General features: G+C 39.4%; 1 protein-coding gene across 3 annotated transcripts in view; it reads right to left on the bottom strand.

The window, feature by feature from the left end:
- Positions 1-25774, bottom strand: part of ZC4H2 (zinc finger C4H2-type containing) — a 115194-nt gene that overhangs the window by 53396 nt on the left and 36024 nt on the right. The window contains exon 1 of one of the 3 annotated variants that reach the window (XM_017512150.2): positions 10260-10438. The exons of 1 other annotated variant lie outside the window; for it this stretch is intronic. In XM_017512150.2, coding sequence (XP_017367639.1) covers positions 10260-10312 — 53 coding nt within the window. In that variant the 5' untranslated portion in view covers positions 10313-10438. Of the gene's footprint in view, positions 1-10259; positions 10439-25774 lie in introns of those variants that run through there. One more of the 3 variants, XM_017512149.2, reaches the window with a different exon arrangement.

The raw sequence follows: 25774 nt of genomic DNA, 5'->3' as shown, positions 1-25774 counted from the left end.
CTGCAATTTAAAAGACACTGTTAAGAGAATGAAAAGGTAAGTCCCAGATTGAGAGAACATGTTTGTAAATCAAGTGTCTGGTAAAATGTGTTTCCAGAAAATTTAAAGAACACTCAAAACTCACAAGCAGTAAATGAACAGCCCAACTGAGAAATGAACAAAAGGTTTGAATAAACACTTCACAGAAGAGGATATATGAGTGGCAAATAAACTCATGAAAAGATACTCAACAAGATTGGTCATTAGGAAAATGCAAGTTAAAATTACAGCTACCACATCACATCACTAGGATGGCTATAATGTCTTTTTGAGGCAGACACTAACAAGAATGTTGAGGATGTGGAGAAACTGGGACCCTCATACAGTCCCTCTTGGGATGGAAACTGGGACAACCACTTTCAAAAACACATGTATCTTAAAAAGTTATACATATACTTACAATATGAAACAGAAATCTCACTCCTGAGGATCTAAGCAGTAGAAATGAAAATATTTTTCCACACAAAGACTTGTACACAAATGTGCAGAGCAGCATTATTCAAAAGAGCCAAAAGGGTGGAAATAACTGAAATGCTCCTAAACTTGTGAGCGAACAACCAAAATGTGGGATATCCATGCAGTGGGATATTATTTGTCAATAAAAAGAAATGAAATACTGTTACATGTTACAATGTGAATGAATCTCAGAAACAATAAGCTAAATGACTGAAGACAGACCCAAAAGACCATATTTGTATAACTATTTATATGCAGCATCAAGAAAAAGCCGCTCTATATAGACAGAAAGTATATTACAGGTTTCCTCGGGCTGTGCATAAGAACAAAGATCGACTGAAACTGAACAAAGAGCTCATTTTGGAATGATGGAAATTTTCTAAAATATTATGGTAATGATTGTACAACTCTTTAAATTTATTAAAACTTGTTGAATTGTACACTTGAAATGGATGTTTCCAATGGTATATAAAACATAACTCAAATTATCTTGTAATGACCTCTTACTGTACCCAGAATGAAATTTAAACCCACAATACACAGTAAACATACCTTCTAAGCATGCGCGTGTTTTCCCAGAAAAAATAAATGACTTGTCTAAAGGCTTATGTAAAGGAAATGGATTTTTTAAAAAGCTGGTTGATTAAGGCAGCCAGGAGGAATGAGAAGGAGTGTAATGGCTAAATAAATAAATAAATAAGGACTTTTGCATTTGAGGCACGTTGCCTTTACTATGCTCTTCAAGCTTTGCATCTAATTCCCAGCCTTCCATTCTCTGTCCAGCAATTTAGAAGTTTGAGCTAAGATTAAATCTACATAAAAGGCCCTTCAGCTCTCTAATCTACACATAGAGCACCATGCCAGTCACTGCTTAGATGCACTCACAATACCAAATTCCCTCTCTTTACAAACTTGCATTAATCAAGCAGACTTAAAGATTATATTAAGCAAGTACCATTTATCCAGAAGTGTACTGGTTCCTGTGGATGAATAAGATCCCCTCCTTCAAATAAAATAACTGATTGAGATCCAATATAGAAAACAGAACAAATCACACCTGTTATGGTTGAAGTCGAAGTGGGACCCCCCCGAGTCATTAATCTGTCCTCAAATTCAACCATCACCTGACTCTATCACAGTGGCCCCTTATAACCCTCCCTGGAATTCCTTGGGCTCATCAGAACATTATTTGAAAGTCACCCATCAAATCTATCTTCTTTATTTCAGAGGTGAATAAATAAAGGTCCAGGATGGAAAAGGGACTAGCCCAAAGCACACAGTCATGGTCCTCTGGGTCCTCTAAAAAGTACAGATTTATGCATGAAGCAACTTGAAATCAGAATAATCATATACACAAGAGCTTTCTAGACACTGGCACTATACCATGTTTCTCTCTTTAACCTCCATATCACCTATCATTCTGCTTTGGCCATAAGCGGGACTCAATCATTACATTTGCAATGAAAAATACTGAATGCAAATAGATGGTAAGCCTACTGGAGTGATTATGGCATCAGTAGCCTCAGAGAAGAGAAAACATTACCATGGGTGGCAAGGGTTTCAATCATTCAGTTCACATTTATTAAGGATCTGTAAGTGCCAGGAACTGAAAGCAACCGTCTGTTAAGAAAGGCTTTATTTAATCACAATAGTTATTATTTTTGTGTTGACTACTCTGCTCCAGCAACTGTATTAGGCACTTTTTATGATATCAAAACTTAATCTTCATCAGAACCATACAAGCAGGTATGTTTAGCTCCTTTTTTACATATGAAGAATTTGAGGCCAAAAGAAGTAAAGTGACTTGCCCAAGAAGATAAATTCAGGAGGTGGAAAATCCAGTGTTGTAAATCTGATCATCTTTGCATCACACCAAGGAACTTTCATCATATGATGGATTTTATAGCATAGAAACCAGGCCAATAGGGTGAATTCTTGTCCTGACTCAGTCATCAATTTTCAGGGTGAAATACTGCACTTCATGGAACGTCTTGGCACCCTGGGAATTCTACCTGGAAAGCAGGACTGAGTGTAGCCTTGCATGGAATTGTTGGATGATTCGATGAGATTAAATCTGTGGAATGTTTGGCCCTACAAGTGAGGAAGGCATCCAGATTATTAAAAATGCAGTTATATATATAAAATTTCCTAATGAGATTCTTCCAAGAGTCTAAAGCACAGCTAATATGACTTGTGAACTGCAGGAAAACCACAGGGTACTTTAAGGTTTCCACAGTCACCAGGATGACAGTCTTAGGTAACTTTTGGACCAGTATTCCTGAGCTCCTGTCCTAGTCGGTTTGTGCTTCTGTAACACAATACCATAGACTTAGTAATTTGTAAAGAAAAGAAATTTATTTTTCACAGGTCTGAAGGCTAGGAGGTTTAATATCAATGTGCCAACAGGTTTGGTGTATGGTGAGGGGCTTGGTCTCTCCTTCCAAAATGGTACCTTGTTGCTGCATTTTCAGGGGGGAATGAACAATATGTCCTCATATGGTGGAATCACAGAAGTAACAAAAGGGTCTAAACTGGTTCCAAGTCCTCTTCTAAGGCACTAATGCATTCATGATGGCGGAGGCTTTATGACTTAATTACTTCCCAAAAGGTCTCTACTCTTAATACCATCAAAATGGTAGGATTATGTTTCAACACATGAAATTTTAGGTACATTCAAATCATAGCAGATTGCTAGGCCACCGTTTCTCCAGATAGACTCTTTAGTCAAGACTAAAACATTCAACTGGATACCTTCTTTCCAATGATTTCATGCTGGCTAATGTGGAAGAGGGCAGTTGCAAAGAAGGAGAAGTTCTAGGGCCATGGATCATCCATTCCTGGGACATATTTGGCAGGCTCATCTGTCACCCAGCTTCAGAGGTGACTCAGCCCCAGTGCTCATTCAAAAAGCAGGGTAGGACAGCTGGGACCTGTAGGCCTCGAAGATGGGAAAATTAAGTGAAAAGATACTGGTTACTGGAGATGGATGGAAAGGTGCTGGTATTTGTTAGTAAGCTGAGGGGTTGATGAGAAGTGGACAATTCCAGATTATGTTGTATAGGTATAACTGGCCAGATCTTACTAATGCAGTTGTTCTCCACATGTAGTCCCTATACCTGCCGCAGCAGCATTGCCTGGGAACTTGTTAGAAATGCAAATTCTCAGGTCCCACTCCAGATCTACTGAATCAGAGACTCTGGAAATGGGGCTCAGCAATCAATGATTTAACAGCTCTTTAGGTGGAGTCTCCTGCACTGTCAAGTTTAGTAACCATTATGCTAATAGTATGAATGGAGGGGGTCACATAAAAAGAGGAAGAAAGAATGACTTCAGATTTCAGCATAGTGAGGCATTTACTGAGATTGGGAAGAATGAGAAAAGAAAATGTTTAGGGGTGGGGCTAGAGTTGAGGGTCTGTTTGAGATCTCAGTGATACATGCAAGGGTGTAAGTTAAATGGGCAGTTGAATATGTGAGTCTGCAACTCAAGGGTGAGATCAGAGCTATTGACTTTGATTAGAATTTCCTTCAGATGGGTCTAATTTATCCTAAGTAATGGGCCACCAGAGGATAGCCCACCCATGATTATGGCCCAGAACAGGTGCTCAGCAAATGTCACTGAATGAACACAAAGGAGCCAGCTTTTCCTGTTTACTCCAGTCTGGTGAGAATATTGCTTAAATACCAAGAGTTCTTCCTTGTAATATTTATTTGCTCAACTGGAAACAAAGCTACTGTCAGCAAAGCAGGTTTCTTATAACAGTTCATTCTGAAAACTTTCTTACATCTCAATACCAAATGCCAACTCCTTTTCACTCTCTCCTGTGGCCAGCATTATTCGGCTTAAGTTGCCCATCCACAAGTCCCAGAGGTTTCAGCTCTCCTGTGCCTTGCTCTTGAGTGAGCACTAGTTCTGAGTCAATCCCCAAGCCAGGTAACAGAGGAGCAGGCCAAGGCTGCCATAGCAGCAGTGGAAGGAAGGGAGGAAGTGGAGAAGAGAGGAAGGGAGGAAGAGAGGAAGAGAGGAAGAGAGGAAGGAAGGAAGGAAGGAGAGAGATACATATCAATTCAAAATTGCCTCATGAGATGGGATAACTTGAGTGCTATAAATAAATCTCCCTGTGGAGTCTAGGGTGGGGATATTGTAATTCATTTTGACTGGGAAATTGGAGAAGGTTTTGGAGAAGAGGAGGCATTTTACCTGGGTCCTCCTTGAAAAATGAGTTGGATTTAGATGTTTGGATTGAGAAAATGGCATTCTAGAATGAGGAATCTGCAGAGGCAAAGACCTGGAGGAATAGAAATATATAAAACAGTAAGAACTTCTATATGGCTAAAGGATAGGGTGAATGAAAAGTAGTATTAGCAGATAAGGTCAGAACGGTGGGTATGGGCCAATGATAGGCAAATGTGTGTTCAACAGAGACACGGTAAGAAATGACGAGTGAGAAATGAATTTCACCTCATGACACAATATACACATACACATACACATATTTAAAATTAAACAAAACCATCCCCAAAGTATACCTACTACTTCATATGCAATGTATGTTGATAATTTCCTTTTTATATTATAAAAAAGATTTTTTTAAAAGTGCTGCTAGCAACCAACTAAATTCTTTTTATGAGCTAATAATAGAATGCAGCCTGTATTTTTCAAAAAAATTGCAATACACACTGAAAAGTTAGTGAAGATGTTTGAGGAATAAAATAATACCATGCTTTAGGAAGGTATTTCTCATAGCAATGTGGATGACATTGCAGATAGAGGAGAGTCTGTCGACAGGCAAGTAATTCTTCAGATAGACCAGATAACACGTTACAAATATCCATGCCAGTCATAGTGAAGGCCTGAAATGGAGCAGTGAGTTTGGAGGTGGAGAGCGGGGCAGGTATTGAGTAAGATATTCAGGGTAGAAATAGTAGAATTTGCTAAGAGATTGCAGGTAAGTCATAAAAGAGAAAGGGGAGTCAATGTTGACTTTCAGATTGCCACCTGAGGTAGCCATGCAGGGAAGGGTGGCATTAAACCAAAGGTTTAGTGGGAGGAGTTTAATTGCTGTAGGAAGAGACAAAGATATAAAGCTGAGATTTATCTGTGAAACTTCCAGGCGGACAAGCCCAGTAGACTGTCATATGTATGGGATAAAGCATAAATGTGGATGGGGTATAGAGGCTGGAGATTTGGAAGATAAGATTTGAAGCCATGAGAGTACAGGAATTTATTTCAAAGAGTGTGTAGAAAGAAAAAAATGAAAAGAAGGACCAAGTCCAGAAACATTCATTTAAGAGGATTTACTGAACACCACCACATCTTCTTCCAAAGTAAGTTTTTCTTTTTTTCAAATGAGGAAAGCTCTTTGTGTATGGATATGTGTACATCAGGATGTGAGTGTATGCAATATGCATGAATGGATGGCATGTGCATTTTAAGGAAATATTGTTATGTACTTGGGGAGCTGGTGAAGGGCTCTGGTTCATATAATGGTGCCTGTACTCGCTGTCCCGGTTTTATTACTGCTATCCTCCCTTTCCCTCTTTTCTCTCTCCTTTCTTTTGTTCCATTCTTCTCTCCCTTTTCCCAGATATCCACAAGCTCCTTCATCACCATTTAAAAGTCCAAGGAAAATATGGGCAAAATAGATCAATGTGGGATTTGGAGGCTGAGGTCTGCAACATAATGTGGGAGTGTGACTGGGATTGGGAGGAAAGACAGGGTTGGGCATGTGGTCAGAGTTAGAAGCAGAAAGTGGTCTGTGGAGGGAGAATCCACTTCTGATGTTATTCCCACTACAAATTCTGCAATTGGTGTGAGTGATGGGTATGAATGTGTATATTTCTAGGCTTGTGTCTGAATGTGTAAGGCTCTTAGCTTGACTTCATTAGGTCATTACATGATGCTGCCATCATCATTCCTGCTCCCACCGAACAAACATTTTTTTTTTTTTTTTAACAGAAATATGCTGCTCTGCTTATACTTCAGGAGATTTAGGATTAGAGCAGTTGAAGAATTGTGAATAATGGTTAATCAGATAATCAGCATTTGTAAGGGTGGTTAATAACATTGAAATGTGCATGTCATGTGAATGGGAGGATATGTTATTTCTTTCCTAGCTGTGTAACCATGGGAAGGTTGCCTAACATATCTGATCCTCAGTGTCCTTAGCCGTAAAATGGAGGTAATAATTCCTATCCCAGATTTCCTTTGGGAAGACTAAAGAGTAAATGAGCCAAGAGCTTTTAAATTAAAAGGTACTTGACAAATGTTAGCTCCTTTCTTCAGTTCCTTTGACTCTTTGCTCCTTCCTTCTACCTCCCATACATGTTTACCTGTCCATATGTGAACATCAACTATATATTTGTAGTACTTTCTCCCATTTTAAATTCTTAAACTAAGTGGCTTAATCTTTGTGTATTACTGTAAAATTGTCAAAAGCAGTTTAGTTTAAGTTACTTTTGGAACACACACATTTGGAATTGTTATGTCTTCTTGGCAGATTGACTGTTTTTCATTATGTAATATCTATCTCTGTCCCCAGGAATTTTCTTTGCTCTGATGGCTGTTTTATTTCATATAAGATGGGCATTCCTACTTTCTTTTGATTAATGTTTGCACGGTATTTAGAGCATTTGTTGTTAATATAATTATTGATACATTAAGACTAAATCTGCCTTTTTATTTTTTTGTTTTCTGTTCATTCTCTGTGATTTTAGTTTCTCCATTTTCTTTGCCCTGCCTTCTTGTGAGTGACTTGAGAGTATTTTTAAAAAACTCATTTTAATTTATTTATAATGTTTTGAACACATTTGTTTGTATAGCATTTCAGTGTTTTCTTTCAGTAATATATTACATATACATAATTTATTTAATAGTTTTCTGACATCACCACTTTACATGCTTGAGTGAAGTGTAGAAACATGTCTTCCCCTTTACATCTCTTTACAATCCCCAGTTTACAATATAAATGTTTTAAATATTTCCTCTACATACATTGAGACCACATTAGGTAACATTATAAATTTAGCTTCAATCGTCAAACATAAGAAACCTCAAGAAGAAAGAGAAAGTCTACTGTATTAACCATGTTTTTGCTTATTGTTTATTGTTTCTTTTCTAAGAGCTTACAATTATCTTTTTTTAGTGTATATCTAAATTCTCTTAGTTTTTCTTCATTAGAGAATGTCTTGATTATCCATTCAATACTGAAGGATATTATTACTGGACATAGATTTCTGGGTTGTCGCTTCTTTCTCTTCAGCATTTAAAAAATGCTAGGGCATCATCAGTTTCTCATGATAAATCTGCCATTCTAATTTTTTTTTCCTTTGTAGAATTGTTTCTCTTCAGTTGCTTTGAAGAAGTTTAATTTTTCTTTCATTTTCAGAAGATTGATTACAACGTGTCTTATAGTGTATATATTTGTGTCGATCCTGTTGGTGTTTGCTCCTCTTATTAAATCTAAAGATTTATGTCTTTTGTACAATTTGGTAAGTTTTTAGTCATTATTTTTCCAGATACTTTTCCAATCCTGTCCTCTTTCTCCTGGAAATCTATTGGCATGAATCTTAAAGCTTTTGTTATAGTTCCACAGTGATTTCTACTGTTTTATGTTTTTAAACTATTTTTTTCCCTCTGTCTTCTCCATCTTACTGTCAAACATATCCATTGAGTTTTTAGGAATTTTTATGTTACTGTATTTTTCAGTTCTAAAAATTTCACTTTGTTCTTCTTTATGTTTTATATTTCTTTGTCAAGACTATTTATTTATTTAGATTTTCTACATTATCATTTGTTTCAAGTGTATTGTAAACTGATCATTGAAATATTTTTTATGGCAGGTGCTTTGAAATCCTTATCAGATAATTCTAACATGATGTCATCTCAGTATTGGTATCTGTTTATTTTCTCTTCTCATTCAAGTTGATATCTTAATATGGCAAGTAATTTTTGATTAAACGTTGGATACTCTGGATCTTATTTAAATCTTTTGTTTTAGCAGTCCTCTGACACTATCCTGGATGGAAGAGGGACAGTAGAAGTCCAGTTTCTCCACTGTCTCTTAACATCCAGGTTGGGGAGGGGCTCTTTGTTACTGCTGGTTAGAGGTGAAAGTTTGGCCTTCTCTCTAGGCCTTTGCTGATTCCATCCTAGCTGGTTGGGGTGGAAAATCCTAGTTACCACTGGTAAGGGTATAAGTCATGGTTCTCCATGTGGTATTCACTGGGAGAGGTCTATTTTCACTACAGATTAAAGTCCTTGCTCACAACTGGTCCTTCTCTAGGCATAGGGTGCTGGTTCCTTTAAAGCTTGGTGAGAGTGGAAATCTAGGCTTTCCAATTGCAGGCCTAAGCTTCTGATTAGCTGCATTGTTATTATGACAGCTGTACCAAGGTGTCTCACTTTCTAGCTAGCTCCTAATCTTTTGCAAAAAAAAAAAAAAGAAATGCACCATATACCCTCCTCCTTTCCAGACTTTGCCTGGGACATAGATGATCTCTGCAGGCAGACCAACAAAATATGGTACTTTCAAGCTGTGTGGCTGTGGGAAAATCACTCAAATTCTCTGGGCCTCTATTTTCCCAGTTGTATGAGAGGAGTAGGAAGCTCACAGGACTCTTGCTGAATGAGCGAAAGTAGGTCAAAGGACCTGGCACACAGGGGCAGGAGGGGGCTCAATAAATGATAGTTCCCTTCCTTTACTTTCCCTGTAGAAGGAGAGATTCAACCCCTCCACAGGAAGAAGGAACCAAGGTGCTTTCCCACCACCAGTAATCATAATGTGTAGGTCTCATCCAGCACTCTAGGGGTTAAATCTTATGCTCAAAGTCTTATTTCTTAGAGAAACACGCTTGACATCTTCCACCTCGGGTTCTCAGAAAACACTCCAGGGAGACAGCTTGACTCAGGCCACTCTCAGAGTGAGAGCAAAATCCAAAGCAGGGGCTCACGCAGAAAAGGTGAGGTGAAGAAATACCTTGTGCCAGCCCACACAGTTAGCCCGCCTGGCGCTATTGTGTTCTGAGCATGAACAATATCATCGCTTTGCCAAAGCTGCTCCAGGAGTAGCTGGGTGGTAGGCTCCACTCCCGCAACTCCCACTATGCAAGCCCGCCTGTCACCTCCAGCTCCTCGGAGCAGCTGTCGCAATCCCACCATCAGCGCAGTGACCGCGACCCCAATCCCCACTGCTCCCATCCCCCTCCCAAACGCGGGATAGGAAGGAAGAAAGTGACGAGTGAGTGAAAGGAAAACGAGCGCGCGCCATTCTCCCAGCTCCGCCCGCTGGGATTCCTCTGCAGCCCCCACTTGGCAGTCCCCGGCAGCCGCCACCAGCCCCGAAGCGCTGGACTTGACTCTCAAAAGGATCTCCCGAACTCCTGGTTCTGAAGTTGAACAAGAGACTGGAAAAAAAAATCTAGGCTCCTAAAGAGCAAGGAGCCAAAGACACCTTGGGACACACAGTACTTTTTAAAAATGTGTCCATGAATGCAGTGCCCCGACCCCCAGCTCGAGAAGAATAAATCTGTCTTGGGACCAACCCCATGTTTCTTTGCTTTTTCAGCCACATCTGGCAAGAGCTCTCCTCTCTCTCTCTCTCTCCCTCTCTCTCTCTCTCTTACCTCTCCTTCAAGTCTGTGGTGAATGGGCCCCTTTCCAGCTCCCCTAGGCAAGCAGCCCAACAATAGATAATTAGCCCTATCCCGCAACGAGGTGTAGGATGGAGAGGGACAGGGGGTGGAGGGGGACAACGTGCCACTTACCTGATTTCTTTAATGCTTTCCAATTTGCACATGATTTCTTGCTCATCAGCCATACTTTTCACTTTCAATTTCACGTCCCGAGAGATGTACAAATACACCAGCCAAGATACAATAGACACAATGTAGCCACCTCCTCCAGGCTTCGGGCTACGAGCCTGTGCCGTAGGGGCTTGGAGAGGCCTGGGAGCTGTAGTCCGCAGCTTCAGAGCCAGCCCGGCAGCCTGGGGGCCTGTAAGACTACAACTCCCAGAAGGCCAAGCGACACAAGCCTGTTTCCCTTCCTGCAGTCGCACTTTAAATCAATTTGTCATAGATAATTATGTCAAAGGTTGTTGAGAGTGCAAAGGAATGGGGATATTCGTCTGGCCGTGTGTAAGAAAATGGGGAAAAATACTCCTGAAGGCAATTGGAAAGATGAGAGAAATACTCATTTACCCCTCTTTCGGGGGCCCTCACACCTACCTCACCCGAAAAAGGTTAACGGTAGTCGCTTATTACGCCTTGGGGATGGAAAGAAATCCTGCCCGGAAATTAACTTTGGAAATGCTGACTGTACTAGCTGCGGTCTGAGGACAAGTAACTTTGGCATTCAAATTAGGGTGTGGCGGGGGTGGGGAAGGGGAGGATGGGAGGAGGGAGATGCTGCAAAAGCTAGCAGAAAGGAGAGTGGGGAGGAGAACCTCGTTAATTGCAGCTACTTACCCATTCAACAAACAATTACTAAGCTCGGACTTTGCCAGTCAATGGAAGAAGTACTGTAAGAGTCACTGGGTGAGGTAGATAAATAAAAGCAAATCCTTGCCTTTGAGGAACAGAAGAGGCTGGAATTTTACCTGTTAATTACAGCACAGTGTGGTGTCAAAATACAGGAATAGATAAGGTGTAACCTTGGGGAGAAGTGGAGGATGTGTATGAGATGTGCAGAAAGCAATTTATGAACAGTCTTTGAGATTTTAAAACTAATGTCTCTCTTTTTCCACTATCCCCTTCACCGTAAGAATCCTCATCACTGACTATGTTCACATGTCTGGTAAAAGTCTGGATGTGGCTATGTATCTGTTTCAATTAAATATGTTAATAGGTTTAGAGTCTGATTTGGTAGTAATTGTCTTTCAAGCCTCACTGAAATTCTAGTTTACAGATGAGGAAACTGAGACCAAGAGAGGCAAAGGACTTGTCCAACGTCACTCAACCTGGCTGAAAGAGAACCACTACTCCTGACTCATGGGCTTGTGCTCTTCCTATGGCCCCACGCGACCTGTATCAACCTGCTGCTGCTACCATGGGGTCTGAATGCATCTGTTACATTTCAGCTAGATGGTGCACTCCAATATAGGGTGTCTGCAGAGGGCCAAGTATGTCCCATGCTTCCAATCCACGGATAGGCATTAAGGGAAATAGCAGTTAATCTAGGAAAAGATTAACTGTCTTGGGAACACTTGGAGCTTGGAAGAAGGTTTGTGCTATTTATAACAATTAAAATATCCAAATAAATAAAGGGTAATATGCCTCTTAGCTTCTGCTGGTTTGCCTTTGGCTCCTTGCCCTCTTTGAGAACAGATGTCACACCTGTTCCTGGCTGAGTTTTAAGAATCTAGGCTAGCAATGAGAGGAAGGAAAATGTTGTAGAGAAAGAGGAGGGAAGAGAAGGAAACCGTAGCTTTCTGTCCCTTCTTCCGAAGCAGCACTTAAAACAGTATCTGGAAGCTAAGCTGTTTATTTTTCCATAGTAATGGTTCAGTATCTTTCACTTAATCAGATTTTGCAATGTCTGAAACAATATTTAGGATATGGGTTAGCAGTGAGTTCTAATGCATGATTTTATTTAAAGAACTGATTTATTTGAGGTGGTAGAAATTAAAAAAAATATTAGTTTTATCAGGGCCAGTATCATTTTTATTGCTAAGAAACAGGTAAGGCAGGCAGGGTATGTTGGAGTAAATGCCGTTAAAATGCAAGAAATTAGCAAAAGGGAAGCCAGTCATTCTCTTGTTAGCATGATTATGCTTTCAGGGTATAGATCAAGATTTTAAAAATAGAGGCCAGAATATTGAATTCACAGATCTTTCTTTGTATGTCAACAGTGAACTAAACTATGAGGAGGCAGAGATGCAACAACAGCCTTGGTTGTGAATTGCCTTTCAAAAATTTGTGCAAATTACTTATTAAATTTCTCATCATATTTTTAAATCAGCATTTCTAAGAGAAAAATAAGCCAAAAGTTTTCAGCCCAAAAATGTTTATTGTGTACTTATTATATGTCAGGAACCATTGAGGTTTCAGTGAAGATTTTATAGTAGATATGACACACATGGGCCCTGCCCTCACCAAGCTTACCATTTAGTAAGAGACCAGCTATTACAAAGATCACATATACATATATAGCTATACCTAGCAATTAGGGCTTGAAAGAAGTCCAAGTTCTGTGAGCACACACATAAGTGGAGAACCAACTTAGTCCTGAGAAGTGAGCAAGGAGTCAGGGAAAAGCTTCCTGAACAAAACTAGGCAGGAAGGGAGAGAAAGGTAGGAAAAGAGCAGGAGGCATTGAGGATTTATTCATGCAAACAGCTAACAAATATTTACTGGACACTTACTACGTGCAAGACACTCTTCTACATTCTACTGATATATAGTGCTTTGCATGTATTAAGTTAGTTTAATCCTTACAAAAACTTCACAGGAAGAATATATTTACTATCATCCTTATTTTACAGAAGAGGAAGCTGAGGCAAAGAGAAGTTAAGTAACTTGCCCAGAGTCACAGAGCTCGTAAGTGGCAGAACTGAGATTCAAATTTAGGTAGTCTGCATCCAGAAGCCATGCTCTCACCTACTATGTTCCATTACTTATCTAAAATTCCAGTTCTCAGAAAGTATATATTCCAGTAGGAGGAGCCAGATAATAATGACAGAAAAGAAAAAAACCAAATAAACATAATAATATTAGGGGGAGATAAGTCCATAAGACACTAATTGAGGATAATAGGATAGAATGGTGGCAGGAGGGAGGATGTTTTAGTTAGGATGATCGGGGAAGGCTGCTGTTCAGAGATGACATTGTATTGGAGACCTAAGGAGTTGTCTATACAATGATCTGGGGGAAGAGTGCTCCAGGCAGAAGGAGTAGCCAGTGTGAGGTTCCTGTGTCTGAAAATACTTAGCGTGTGAAAAAAAGTACGTAGGTCTCTGGCTGATTAAGGGGAGCAGAATTAGACTGAGGAGACAGGCAGGAAAAAACAGGGTCTTGTAAACCATGGTGATGAGTTTGGGTTTTATTCTAATTACAATAGGCAGACATTGAGGGTTTTAAGCAGGGGAGCAGCATGATCTAGTTTTTGAACATCACTGCCTGCTGTGAGAACACATTTTACTGGGGCAAAAGTGGAAGCCAGAAAACCAGTGAGAAAGCTATTACAGTTGTCCAGGAAAGAAATGATGATGGGTTGAATTACAGTAGTAATAGCAGATATGAAGAAAAATGGCCTGATTGGAAACATATTATTGGACACAAAACTGATATGATTAGCTCATAGATGGGATGGAGAGGTACAGAGGGAGAGATAGGGCATCTAAAATGACTCCTGGATTTTTGGGTTCCGTAATAAGGTCAGTGCCATTCACTGAGACAGGAAAGACTGAAAGAGAACCATAGAGTGTTAGAACTGGAAGGCACTCACATGTGGTACACAGAAAAACAAAAGAACAGAAAGGGTAATTGACCTCCCTGGGTTAGGAAGGTAGGAGCTGAGATAGGTAATCTCATTCTTCACACTTTTTCAGAAAATTTTCATGTTTTCTATTGCTTCAGTCCTTCAGCTGGGATGTTGAGGCGTGTGTTTGAAGCCTTAACTTTGAAGATTCCCCCAGGAGATGGGAGTTGTGGGCGATTAGCTAGAATTGTAGATTTCAGCTGAGATTCTTGCTGTTTTTGTTGGCTTTATGTCATTAAACTTTCACTCCTCTATTCTTTGTCACCTATCCAATGTCACTGACCTAGATCCCCCAAATGCAAAGTTCAGGGAACAAAGATCTAGCAGTGGGAGTAGGGGAGTTCCACTTTTCCCCTCTCCAAGTTTGTAAACCCTAGTGTAAAAAATCCTATCATAAAAGCAGTCTAGTGTACATCTACTGAGTTTTCTAAGTAAATTTTCACCCACTTCCTCCTGCACTCAAGGGAGGTGAAGACATACTGACTTGTGAATCCAAGACCTTGGATTCAAATTCTAGCTCTGATATCACTTCCCTATGTGTCCTTGGGCAAGTCCCTTCCCCTACTAGGCCTCAGCCTTCCCATCTGTAAAATCATAGGATGGAACTCTCTAATGCTCCCTGAAATATAAAAGAAAATAACTAGCAAAGGACCTATGGTTAAAAACCCTTTCTGTAATCCAAACAATATGTGAACTTAGGGTCCTCTCTGGTTTGTTTCCCCATGTCATTCATCCCCCCAACTCCCTAGTAGGTATGAGTCATTTAACCCACCGGCCCTTGTCCTTTTCTATTTATCCTGTTCTGAAGGATGCAGTGATTTTCTAATTTCCTTGAACTTTCTCATTATGTGCTTGTTCCCACAGCACTTGCATTCTGATCAGGAGAGGCAAGAAATCATTTGAACCACTATTTTTGTTGCATTTATTCCTTAAATAAATACATACAGGTTTTCTAAATCTGAATGTGCTTTTATGGATCAGCCTCCATGAATAGGCAGGCTAAGGAAGAAGGAGAGCTGTGTTCAGAGATGTGTTGTGCCCTCTGTGGGCCTCAGTTCTCTCATATACAGACTAATAACACATTGGGTGATGAACTCTTAAGCCTGCTCTGATGTTGAAATTCCATGATTCCGTTTTTCACCAGGTATGCTTTTGAAAAATTCATCAACTTACTGGGAACATTTGCCACCAATTCTTTCCTCATTCGTTTCTCACTTACTCATAATCACTCAACTGGAAGGAAGAGGCAGGAGACTGGGGTTCTCTGACTTGCTTTGCCATTAACTCCCTGCATGACTTTGTGCAGGTCTTTTCACTTTTCTGGACTTCTGTTATCCCATCTTTAACATGAAGGCATTGGACTAGCTCTGGTACTCTAACTCTGTCATTTGGGGATCCTATGATGTTGTGATTGGGTATCCTTTAGGAATACTGGGCAGCCAAAGGAGCTAAACAACTATCGTTATAATTTCCCTGATTCCTTTGATATTCCACTCCCCATAAACACAGAAGCTAGTAATGGTCAGAAGGATTTTCCAAGACTTTCTGTGTTCTGCTGTGTGTGAATATGTTCCCTGCCATATCAAATGCTTTCATGTATGTTTCATTTTTGCTGCAACCTCATTGGCATTTATGGTAGCAGAGCAACAACAGGCTGGCTGCCAGCCTCAGTCTGTGCTGCTCTCAAGGGAGACGGTCAGAGCCATGTTCCCAGGGTGACAACACAGAGATAGGGTTGCTTCCCTTGGCTTTTAAGCCATAGCACTGTTCTCACTGCCTTCTTTTCTAAGTGCATTTCTCTTTGTTTAGCTCATTTTTCTTTCTTTTCCTTCTCCTGACCCCAAAACAGAAGCAATCTCTAAGTCACTGACTTGGAATCTCTTTTCTTTTGCTATTTCCCTCAGATAACTGACAGCACACCCTCCCCTCTCCTTCAATTCACACCTCTTTAAAAGTGACCAAAACTGATTGTCTAGCTCCAGTGACCTTCCATTTCTAACGGCCTATTTTATATCACCAGAACTAAGTATGGGATTGGGTTTCCAAAAGGACTGAGTCTTACCAGGTTCCCTGCACATCTTTCCCAGGCTGGGCTACTTTAGAACTACTCATAGGGTCGTTGTCCCCCTCATAGAGCTGTTTAATGATTAAATGACAAGAGATAAGGTATAAGAAAGCACCTAGCACATTGGTTGAAATATAATAGGCACTCAGTACAGGTTAATATCCTTCATCCTTCTCACCACTTCCCCTAATTCTCAGAGTCATTTTGAGAACCCCAATTTGGAGATAATTCAGTGAATAGAAATAGGAGTGGAGCATGAAAAACTTTAAGTTGTCTTGATTTAGACTTGAGAAGACAATGACAGAGGCTTCATTTAGAGATCTCAAAATGGACAGGGCAGAATTTGATGTGAAAGTTGTACCCATTGTTTCCCCTGAGTCTGGGCAAAAATGGCTTCAATTATAGTAAAGGCTTTAGAGGGTTGATAACTTATAAAGCCACGATGACAGATAAGCAACCCCAAAGGAAAAGATGGACAGATTCAATTGTATAAAGATTAAAAATGTATGATGAAAAGTGATACCCATAAAATAAAAATGAAACAGACTGGGAAAGTAAAAATAACTCATAAATCTTAATATTGCTCTACCCATGGGTTGGTTACATTGTAAACAATATACCAAACCTTATGACTATGAATGAAAGATGTGGTATCTGCAAGTAAATGGACTGAGGGAGAAGTGGGAAGGCAGATGTCCTTCTGGGCCTTCAAAATCCCCTTGCATAGATCACATATAATTGCTTAGCTTGACTTCCCAGATAGCCCGTCTTTTCCTAGCACAGGTAGCAGTATGCATAGTGGTGAGGCACCCAGACTATTCAGATAGGCAGCCTGAGTTCACCTCTGGTCTCTACTATTTTTAGCGATCTGACTCAAGGGCAAATAACTTCCCCTCCATGGGTTTTGGTATTCTCATATGGAAAATGGAAATGATAGTAATTGTAACTAACTCTTAGAGTTGTGATTAAATCGAGTAAATATATGGAACTGGCTAAAATGGCGTAATAAATACTACAAAAGTGTCTGCTATTATTAAGATGGATATTCTTCAATAAACTTTCTAGTTATCTTCTTGTTTTCTATCATTGGCAGCCTAGCTCCCTTACCAGACATGTTCCCATTATCCTCTAAATCATAAGACTTAAAAAGGATTGTGCTTATCTACTGGGGAAGGAAAATCCTAAATAAATGCATTATAGATATGGCTTATCTGTCATTAAATTGAGAATATAACAAATGTAAGCGTCTGACATTATTTAAAAATAGGAAAATCATGTTACCAGTAATGCAAAATGACTATAAAGGATGGGCATGGAGGGGAGATCCAAGATGGCTGAATAGGAACAGCTCTGGAGAGCAGTTCCCAGCAAGAACAACACAGAGGGTGAGTGATCACTGCGTTTCCAAATGAGTTTTTACTGCCCAGAGACCACAAGATTCCTGGGCTGAAAAGCACCATGAGTTTCCAGCATGGCTATTTCAGCAGGCACTGTGGGTTTCCGCACAAAAACTCACACAAATCTAGGCGGCCGTTTCAGCTGGCACCTGGAATGCCTGGGAGGCAGAGCCACCCATTCAACTGAGGCAGACTTCCAATACTGAGGCAGACCACCATTACTGAGGCAGACTGCCATTACTGAGGCAGTTCTAACTGTACCTCTGTAAACAAAACCACAAGGAAGTTTACACAGCAGCTGGGCAGGGCCCACGGTAGCTCAGCAATGCCTCTGCTGACAGACTGTGACTAGACTACCTCCTTGCTGGGCAGAGCATCTCTGAAAAAAGGCAGCAGCATATCAGGAACTTATAAATAAAGCCCCACCTTCCCAGGTCAGAGCACCTAGGAAAAGAGGCAGTTATGAATTTCACTGCAGCAGACATAAATGTATCTGCCCCGCAGCTCTAAATGAAACAATGAAGCTCCCAGCACAGCACTTGAGCTCCTATAAGGGAAAAGACTGTCTCCTTAAGCAGTTCCCTCATCCCCATATATAGAAAGAGACACCTCATAAAGGAGAGCTCAGGCTGACATCTGGCAGGTACTCTTCTGAGACGAAGACAAGAGAAGAAGAAACTGGCAGCAGCCCTAACTATTCTGCAGCCCCTGTGGGTGATCCCAAGGCAAGCAGGATCTGGAGTGGACCTCCAGCAGTCCTGCAGCAGAGGGGCCTGACTGTTATAAGGAAAACAAAAAAACAGAAAGAAATAGCTTCAACAACAACAAAAAGGATGTTCACTCAGCAACCCCATCTGAAAATCACCAACTACAAAGACCACAGGTAGATAAAGCCACAAAAATGGGAATAAGCCAGCACAAAAAGAATGAAAATACCAAAAACCAGAATGCCTCTCCTCCTCCAAGGGATCACAACTCCTCAACAGCTAGGGAACAAAGATGGATGGAGAATGAATCTGATGAATTGACAGAAACAGGCTTCAGAAGGTGGGTAATGACAAACTTCTCTGAGCTAAAAAAACATGTTCTAACGCAATGCAAAGAAACTAAGAAACTTGAAAAAAAGTTAGATGAAACACTAACTAGAATAAACAGCTTAGAGAAGAATATGAACGACTTGATGGAGCTGAAAAACACAGCATGAGAACTTTGTGAAGCTACACAAGTTTCAATAGCCAAATGGACNAGAAAGGATATCAGATTGAAGATCAACTCAATGAAATAAAATGAGAAGGCAATATTAGAGAAAAAAGAGTAAAAAGAAATGAACAAAACCTCCAAGAAATATGGGATTATGGGAAAAGACCTAATCTACATTTGATAGGTGTACCTGAATGTGATGGACAGAATGAATCCAAGCTGAAAAACACTATTCAGAATAGTATCCAGGAGAACTTCCCCAACCTAACAAGGCAGCCCAATATTTAAGTCCAGGAAATACAGAGAACATCACAAAAATATTCCTCAAGAAGGGCACCCCAAGGCACATAATCGTCAGATTCACCAGGGTTGAAATGAAGGAAAAAATGCTAAAAGCAGCCAGAGAGAAAGGGCAGGTTACCCACAAAGGGAAGCTCATCAGACTCACAGCAGATCTCTTGGCAGAAACCCTACAAGCCAGAAGAGAGTGGGGGCCAATATTCAACATCCTAAAAGAAAGGAACTTTCAACCTAGAATTTCATATCCAGCCAAACTAAGCTTCATAAGCGAAGGACAAACAAAATCCTTTACAGACAAGCAATTGCTGAGAGATTTTGTCACCACCAGGCCTGCCTTACAAGAGCTCCTGAAAGAAGCAATAAACATAGAAAGGAACAACCAGTACCAGCAACGCCCAAAACATACCAAATGGTAAAGACCATTGACACAATAAAGAAACTGCATCAACTAATGAGCAAAACAACCAGCTAGCATCAAAATGGTAGGATCAAATTCACGCATGACAATATTGACTTTACATGTAAATGGGTTAAATGCCCCAATCAAAAGACACAGACTGGCAAATTGGATTAAAAAATCAAGAACTATCAGTGTGCTGTATCCAGGAGATCCATCTCACATTCAAAGACACACATAGACTCAAAATAAAGGGATGGAGGAAGATTGATGAAGCAAATGGAGAGCAAAAAAAGCAGGGGTTGCAATCCTAGTCTCTGATATAATGGACATTAAACCAACAAAGATTAAAAGAGACAAAGAAGGACATTACATAATGGTAAAAGGATCAATGCAAAAAGAAAAGTTAACAATCCTAAATATATACACACCCAATACAGGAGCACCCAGATACATAAAGCAAGTTCTTAATAACCTACAAAGAGACTTAGACTCCCACACAATAATAGTGGGAGCCTTTAACACTCCACTGTCAATATTAGATAGATCAATGCGACAGAAAATTAACAAAGATATCCAGGACTTGAGCTCAGATCTGGACCAAGCAGACCTAAGAGACATCTACAGAACTCTCCACCCCAAATCCATAGAATATGCATTTTTCTCAGCGTGACATCGCACCTACTCTAAAATTGACCACATAATTGGAAGTAAATCACTCCTCAGTGAATGCAAAAGAATGGAAATCATAACAGTCTCTCAGACCACAGTGCAATCAAATTAGCACTCAGGATTAAGAAACTAACTCAAAACCGCACAACTTCATGGAAACTGAACAACTGGCTCTTGAATGTTGACTGGATAAACAATGAAATGAAGACAGAAGTAAAGATGTTCTTTGAAACCAATGAGAATAAAGGCACAACATACCAGAATCTGTGGGACACATTTAAAGCACTGTCTAGAGGGAAATTTATAGCAATAAATGGCCACATGAGAAGTGAGAAAAGATCTAAAATCAACACCGTCATCAAAATTGAAAGAGCTAGAGGAGCAAGATCTAAAAAATTCAAAAGCTAGCAGAAAACAAGAAATAACTAAGATAAGAGCAGAGCTGAAGGAGATAGAAAAAAAAAAAAAAAAAAAAAAAAAAAAAAAAAAAAAAAAAAAAAAAAAAAAAAAAAAAAAAAAAAAAAAAAAAAAAAAAAAAAAAAAAAAAAAACCTTTAAAAAAATCAGTAAATCCGGGAGCTGGTTTTTGAAAAGATCAACAAAATAGACAGATCGCTAGCCAGATTAATAAAAAAGAAAAGAGAGAAGAGTCAAATAGATGCAATAAAAAATGATAAATGGAATATCACCACCAATTCCACAGAAATACAAACTACCATCAGAGATTACTATAAACAACTCTGTGCACATAAACCAGTAAACCTGGAAGAAATGGATACATTCCTGAACACTTGCAACCTCTGAAGCCCAAACCAGGAAGAGTTGAAACCCTGGATAAACCAATAACAAAGGCTGAAGTTAAGGCAGGAATTAATAATGGGATCTAATTAAAGTCCAGAGCTTCTGTACAGCAAAGGAAACAATCATTAGAGTGAGCCAGCAACTAACAGAATGGGAAAAAATTTTTGCCATATACCCATCTGACAAAGAGCCGATATCCAGAATTTACAAAGAACTAAAACAGATTTACAGGAAAAAAACAAACAAGCCCATTCAAAAGTGGGCAAAGGACATGAACAGACACTTTACAAAAGAAGACATACATGAGGCCAACAAATATATGAAAAAATGCTCATCATCACTGGTCATCAGAGAAATGCAAACCAAAACTACATTGAGATACCATCTCACGCCAGTTAGAATGGCGATCATTAAAAAATCTGGAGACAACAGATGCTGGAGAGGATGTGGAGAATTAAGAACAGTTTTACACTGTTGGTGGGAGTGTAAATTTGTTCAACCATTGTGGAAGACAGTGTGGTGATTCCTCAAGGACCTAGATATAGAAATTCCATTTGACCTAGCAATCCCATTTACTGGGTATATATCCAAAGGATTATAAATTGTTCTATTACAAGGACATATGCACACAAATGTTCATTGCAGCACTGTTTACAATAGCAAAGACCTGGAACCAACCCAAATGCCCATCAATGACAGACTGGACAGGGTAAATGTGGCACATGTACACCATGGAATATTATGCAGCCATAAAAAATGATGAATTCGTGTCCTTTGCAGGGACATGGATGAACCTGGAAACCATCATTCTCAGCAAACTGAAACAAGAACAGAAAATCAAACATCACATGTTCTCACTCATAGGCGGGTGTTGAACAATGAGAACACATGGACACAGGGAGGGGAGCATCACACACTGGGGTCTGTTGGGGGAAATAGGGGAGGGACAGCGGGGGGTGGGGAGTTGGGGAGAGATAGCATGGTGAGAAATGCCAGATATAGGTGAAGGGGAGGAAGGCAGCAAATCACGCTGCCATGTGTGTACCTATGCAACAATCTTGCATGTTCTTCACATGTTTTACCCCAAAGCCTAAAATGAAATAAAAAAAAAAAAGAAAGAAATCCAAACATTGTATGTTATCATTCATAGGCAGGTGTTGAACAACTAGAACACGTGGATGTAGAGAAGGGAGTATCACATGCTGCTACAGGAGGGACAGCTGGGTGGGGAGGGATAATGAGGGGAGAAATGTCAGATGTAGGTGATGGGGGGATGAAGGCAGCAAACTACTTTGCCATGTGTGTACCTATGCAACAATTCTACATGATCTGCACATGTACCCCAGAACCTAAATTACAGTAAATAATAATTTTATATATATATATATATATATATATATATATATATATATATATATAGCTTAGACACTGTTAACTCTTTACAGGTATTCGTTAGTGTGATTCTCACAACAACCCTATGAATTAGGCTCTATTATTATTCTCATTTTAAAGTGGCAGAAACAGAGTCACAGAGAGGTAATGTAACTAGTATAGGTCACCTAGTTAATAAGTGACACCACAAAGGTCAAACCTGGGCAGCCTGACTATAGAGCTCATGTATTGACCATTATGCAATATTTTATATAAATAAGTTAAATAAAATGTTATTATATCTGTGTTGTTCGAATTAGGATATTCTTAGGGATCCATGAAAAGTTTTGCTATATATTATTCAAGTTTCAGAAATTCTGCATTGTTTTTTACTTCCAATTTGTTCTAGGTATCTTTATCATTTTCAGCCTATGAACTTCATGGTTGAAAGGCAGGTTCAGGAATTCACTTCAAATCATGAATTATTATCTGTGATATGCTTTTTTGCTCTGCTTGGCTTTTTTATTTACTGAAGCAGTGTTGTGGTATTAAAGCAATAGAATTTCAACAGATACTTATGGTAGATTAAAGTTTAAAGGTGGCCCAGTAGTAGGTGAAAATATTAGAATCTTAATCCTGTTCCCTTATTTGTCTCTCACCATCCTCCACAAAAAGAATTTCAAGCAGTTTACACAGATATACACATTGCAAAACAGACTAACTAAAAACAAAGAAAATGAAAGAGGAAATGGGGACAAATTGGAAATAAAAGCATAAAGTAAGCAAAATACGGAAGTAGAACTAGAAAACAAAATCTTACATAACTGCTAGTAGTAACCACAAACCTATCTCAGAGCTTCTTAACAGCCAAAGTTGGAAGGAAATTACAAAATCAGTCATGATTTTCTAGGATTTATGAGGAAAAAAACTAATCAGTTTCTGAGGATTCCCTTGCCATTTAAAAAAAAAATTGATTTACTAGGTAATATCAGGAAAATGGCAGAGTAATCAGCTCAATTCCCATCCCTCTGCAGGAACATTAAAAAAACAAGTAGAAACTGTCAGAATCAACTTTATCAGGCTCTCAAAAACAATGGTTTATAGTAACTGAGAACATGTCAAATCAAGAAAAAGGCAACTTTAAAATGGTATGATGTCTTGTGGCGTTTTACCTGCCTTTGCATCACTCCCTCTCAAGCTTAGTAGTAGTGTTTTGTTTTGTTTTGTTTTGTTTTGTTTTGTTTTGTTTTGTTTTGTTTTGTTGAGATATCATCTCACTGTCACCTGGGCTGGATTGCAGTCTATGCCTCACTGCAACCTATGCCTCCTGGGCTAAAGTGATCTTCCCACCTCAGCTTCCCAAGTAGCTGGGACCACAGGCACGTCCCACCATGCCTGGCTAATTTTTGTAGAGATGGGGTTTCACCATATTGCCCAGACTGGTTTCGAACTCCTGAGCTGAAGCCATCCACTTGCCTTGGCCTCCCAAAGTGCTGGGACTATAGGCATGAGCCACCATATTAGCTATACTTAGCTACATCTTGAAGATGGCAGCTACGCTCTCAGAGTGGGACACTGATTCCTGGTTCTGGAAGAAGCATAGCAGATCTCACGTGGAAACTATTGTGTAGGTCTGTTCTAACTGTCTGAGGGCTACCTGAAGGAATGATGCAAGGTGCTCTTTTCTGTTTTACCTACCTTGGAATCCACTAAGGCCAGAAAACTCGTAAGCACTGCTTAAAAATATTTTAAAGCAAGGCAAACAACATGAAGATGCTTGGGGCAAAATATTACCAATAGGTCTGGGAGAAAAATCTGGGGGAATTTGCTTGGGAAATAAGGACATTCAAAGTATCTGTGTACATGAAATAATTTAGAGAGCCACACTTATGCACAGAACAAGATACATACTCAGAAAAGACCTGATAAGAGCATAGATTTCCACCTTGGGCTGATCCCTAGGCTCAGTGTTTAAAGGCTAACATCAGGCTAAGTGTTGAAGGAGGGGCCCAGCATAGAGAAAATTTGTAAAGACAGAAAAAGGTAAATTTTTTGTTTATTTATTTTAGCTCCTGGCATTCAAGGAAATATGTCAAAACAATAGGTGCACACAAACTAAGAAACAGAAACTTCAGAAACCACAAGCAAGAAATACAGTATCTGTAAAATAGAAAAAGCCATGAAAAAGACTACAATAGTGTTTAAAAAAAAAAAAACTGCAAACTCTGAGAAAGAGAAATAATCAGATTTCCAGAGTTACCACAGTATAATATTCAAATGTCCAGTTTTCAACAAAAGTGCACAAGACATAAAAATAAATAGGAGAATAAGGGTTATTCAAAAAGAAAATACACAGATCAAAATGCTGGTGACTCATGCCTGTAATCCAGCACTTTGGGAGGCTGAGGCGGGCAGATCATGAGGTCAGGAGTTTGAGACCAGCCTGGCCAATATAGTGAAACCTCGTTTCTACTAAAAAATACAAAAATTAGCCAGGTGTGGTGATGTGCACCTGCACTCCCAGCTACTCAGAATGCTGAGGCAGAAGAATCGCTTGAATCCAGGAGGCAGAGGTTGCAGTAATCCAAGATCGTGCCACTGCACTCCAGCCTGGGTGACAAAGCACGACTCAGTCTCTGAAAAAAAAAATCCCTGATGAAGACTAGATATTGAGCTTACCAACAAAGACTTTAACACAGCTGTCATAAATATGCTAAAAACGCTAAAGGAAACCATAAGCAATGAACTAAAGGAAATCAGTAAACAATGTACAAACAAAATGAAAATATTCATATAGGAATATTAATTTTAAAAAGGAATCAGATTTTTGAGCTGAAAAGTACAATAACTGAAATTTAAAAAAAAAAAATCACTACAAGCGTTCAGTAGTAAATTTCAGAAGGCAGAAGTCAGAATCAGCAAATCTGAAGATAGGACAACTAGAAGTATCCAGAACTAAGAATCACAAAGAGAAAATCATAGAGAAAAACGAATAGAGTCTAAGGGACCTGTGGTACACCATCAAGTGGACCAACATACAATTTTGGGAATCCCAGAATAAGAGAATAGAGAGAGAAATGGCAGAAATAATATTTCAAGAAATAATGACCGAATACTTCCTAAATTTGATGAAAGGCATGATTGTATACATCCCATCAGCTCAACAAATTCCAAGTATGATAAATTCAAAGTGATCCAAACTGACACATACTATAATCAAATTGTTTAAAGACAAAGACAAAGAGATAATCTTGAAAGCAATAAGAGAAAAGTAGCTCATTCTTTATAGGGAATCTTCAATAAAATTAACACCTGATTCTTTTTTTTGTATGCTATCAAATTACTATCAATTCAAACTAAATTGTTATAAATTTAGGGTAATAAATGTAATCCACATGGTAACCATAAGATATCTAAAAGTATACTCAAGAGAGAATAAGAAGGCAACAGAAACAGGGCACTTAAAAAGTCAACTAAACACACGGAAAAGGCAGCAATGGAGGAAATTGAACAATGAGAACACATGGACACAGGGAGGGGAGCACTACACACTTGGGTCTGTTGGGGGGAAATAGGGGAGGGACGTTGGGGGGTGGGGACA

This window comes from Cebus imitator, unplaced genomic scaffold (genome assembly GCF_001604975.1).
Source record: "Cebus imitator isolate Cc_AM_T3 unplaced genomic scaffold, Cebus_imitator-1.0 Scaffold463, whole genome shotgun sequence".
NCBI classification, from domain to species: Eukaryota; Metazoa; Chordata; class Mammalia; order Primates; family Cebidae; genus Cebus; species Cebus imitator.
Note: the sequence above shows the minus strand (reverse complement) of the source record. Positions and strands in the feature narration are given on the sequence as shown.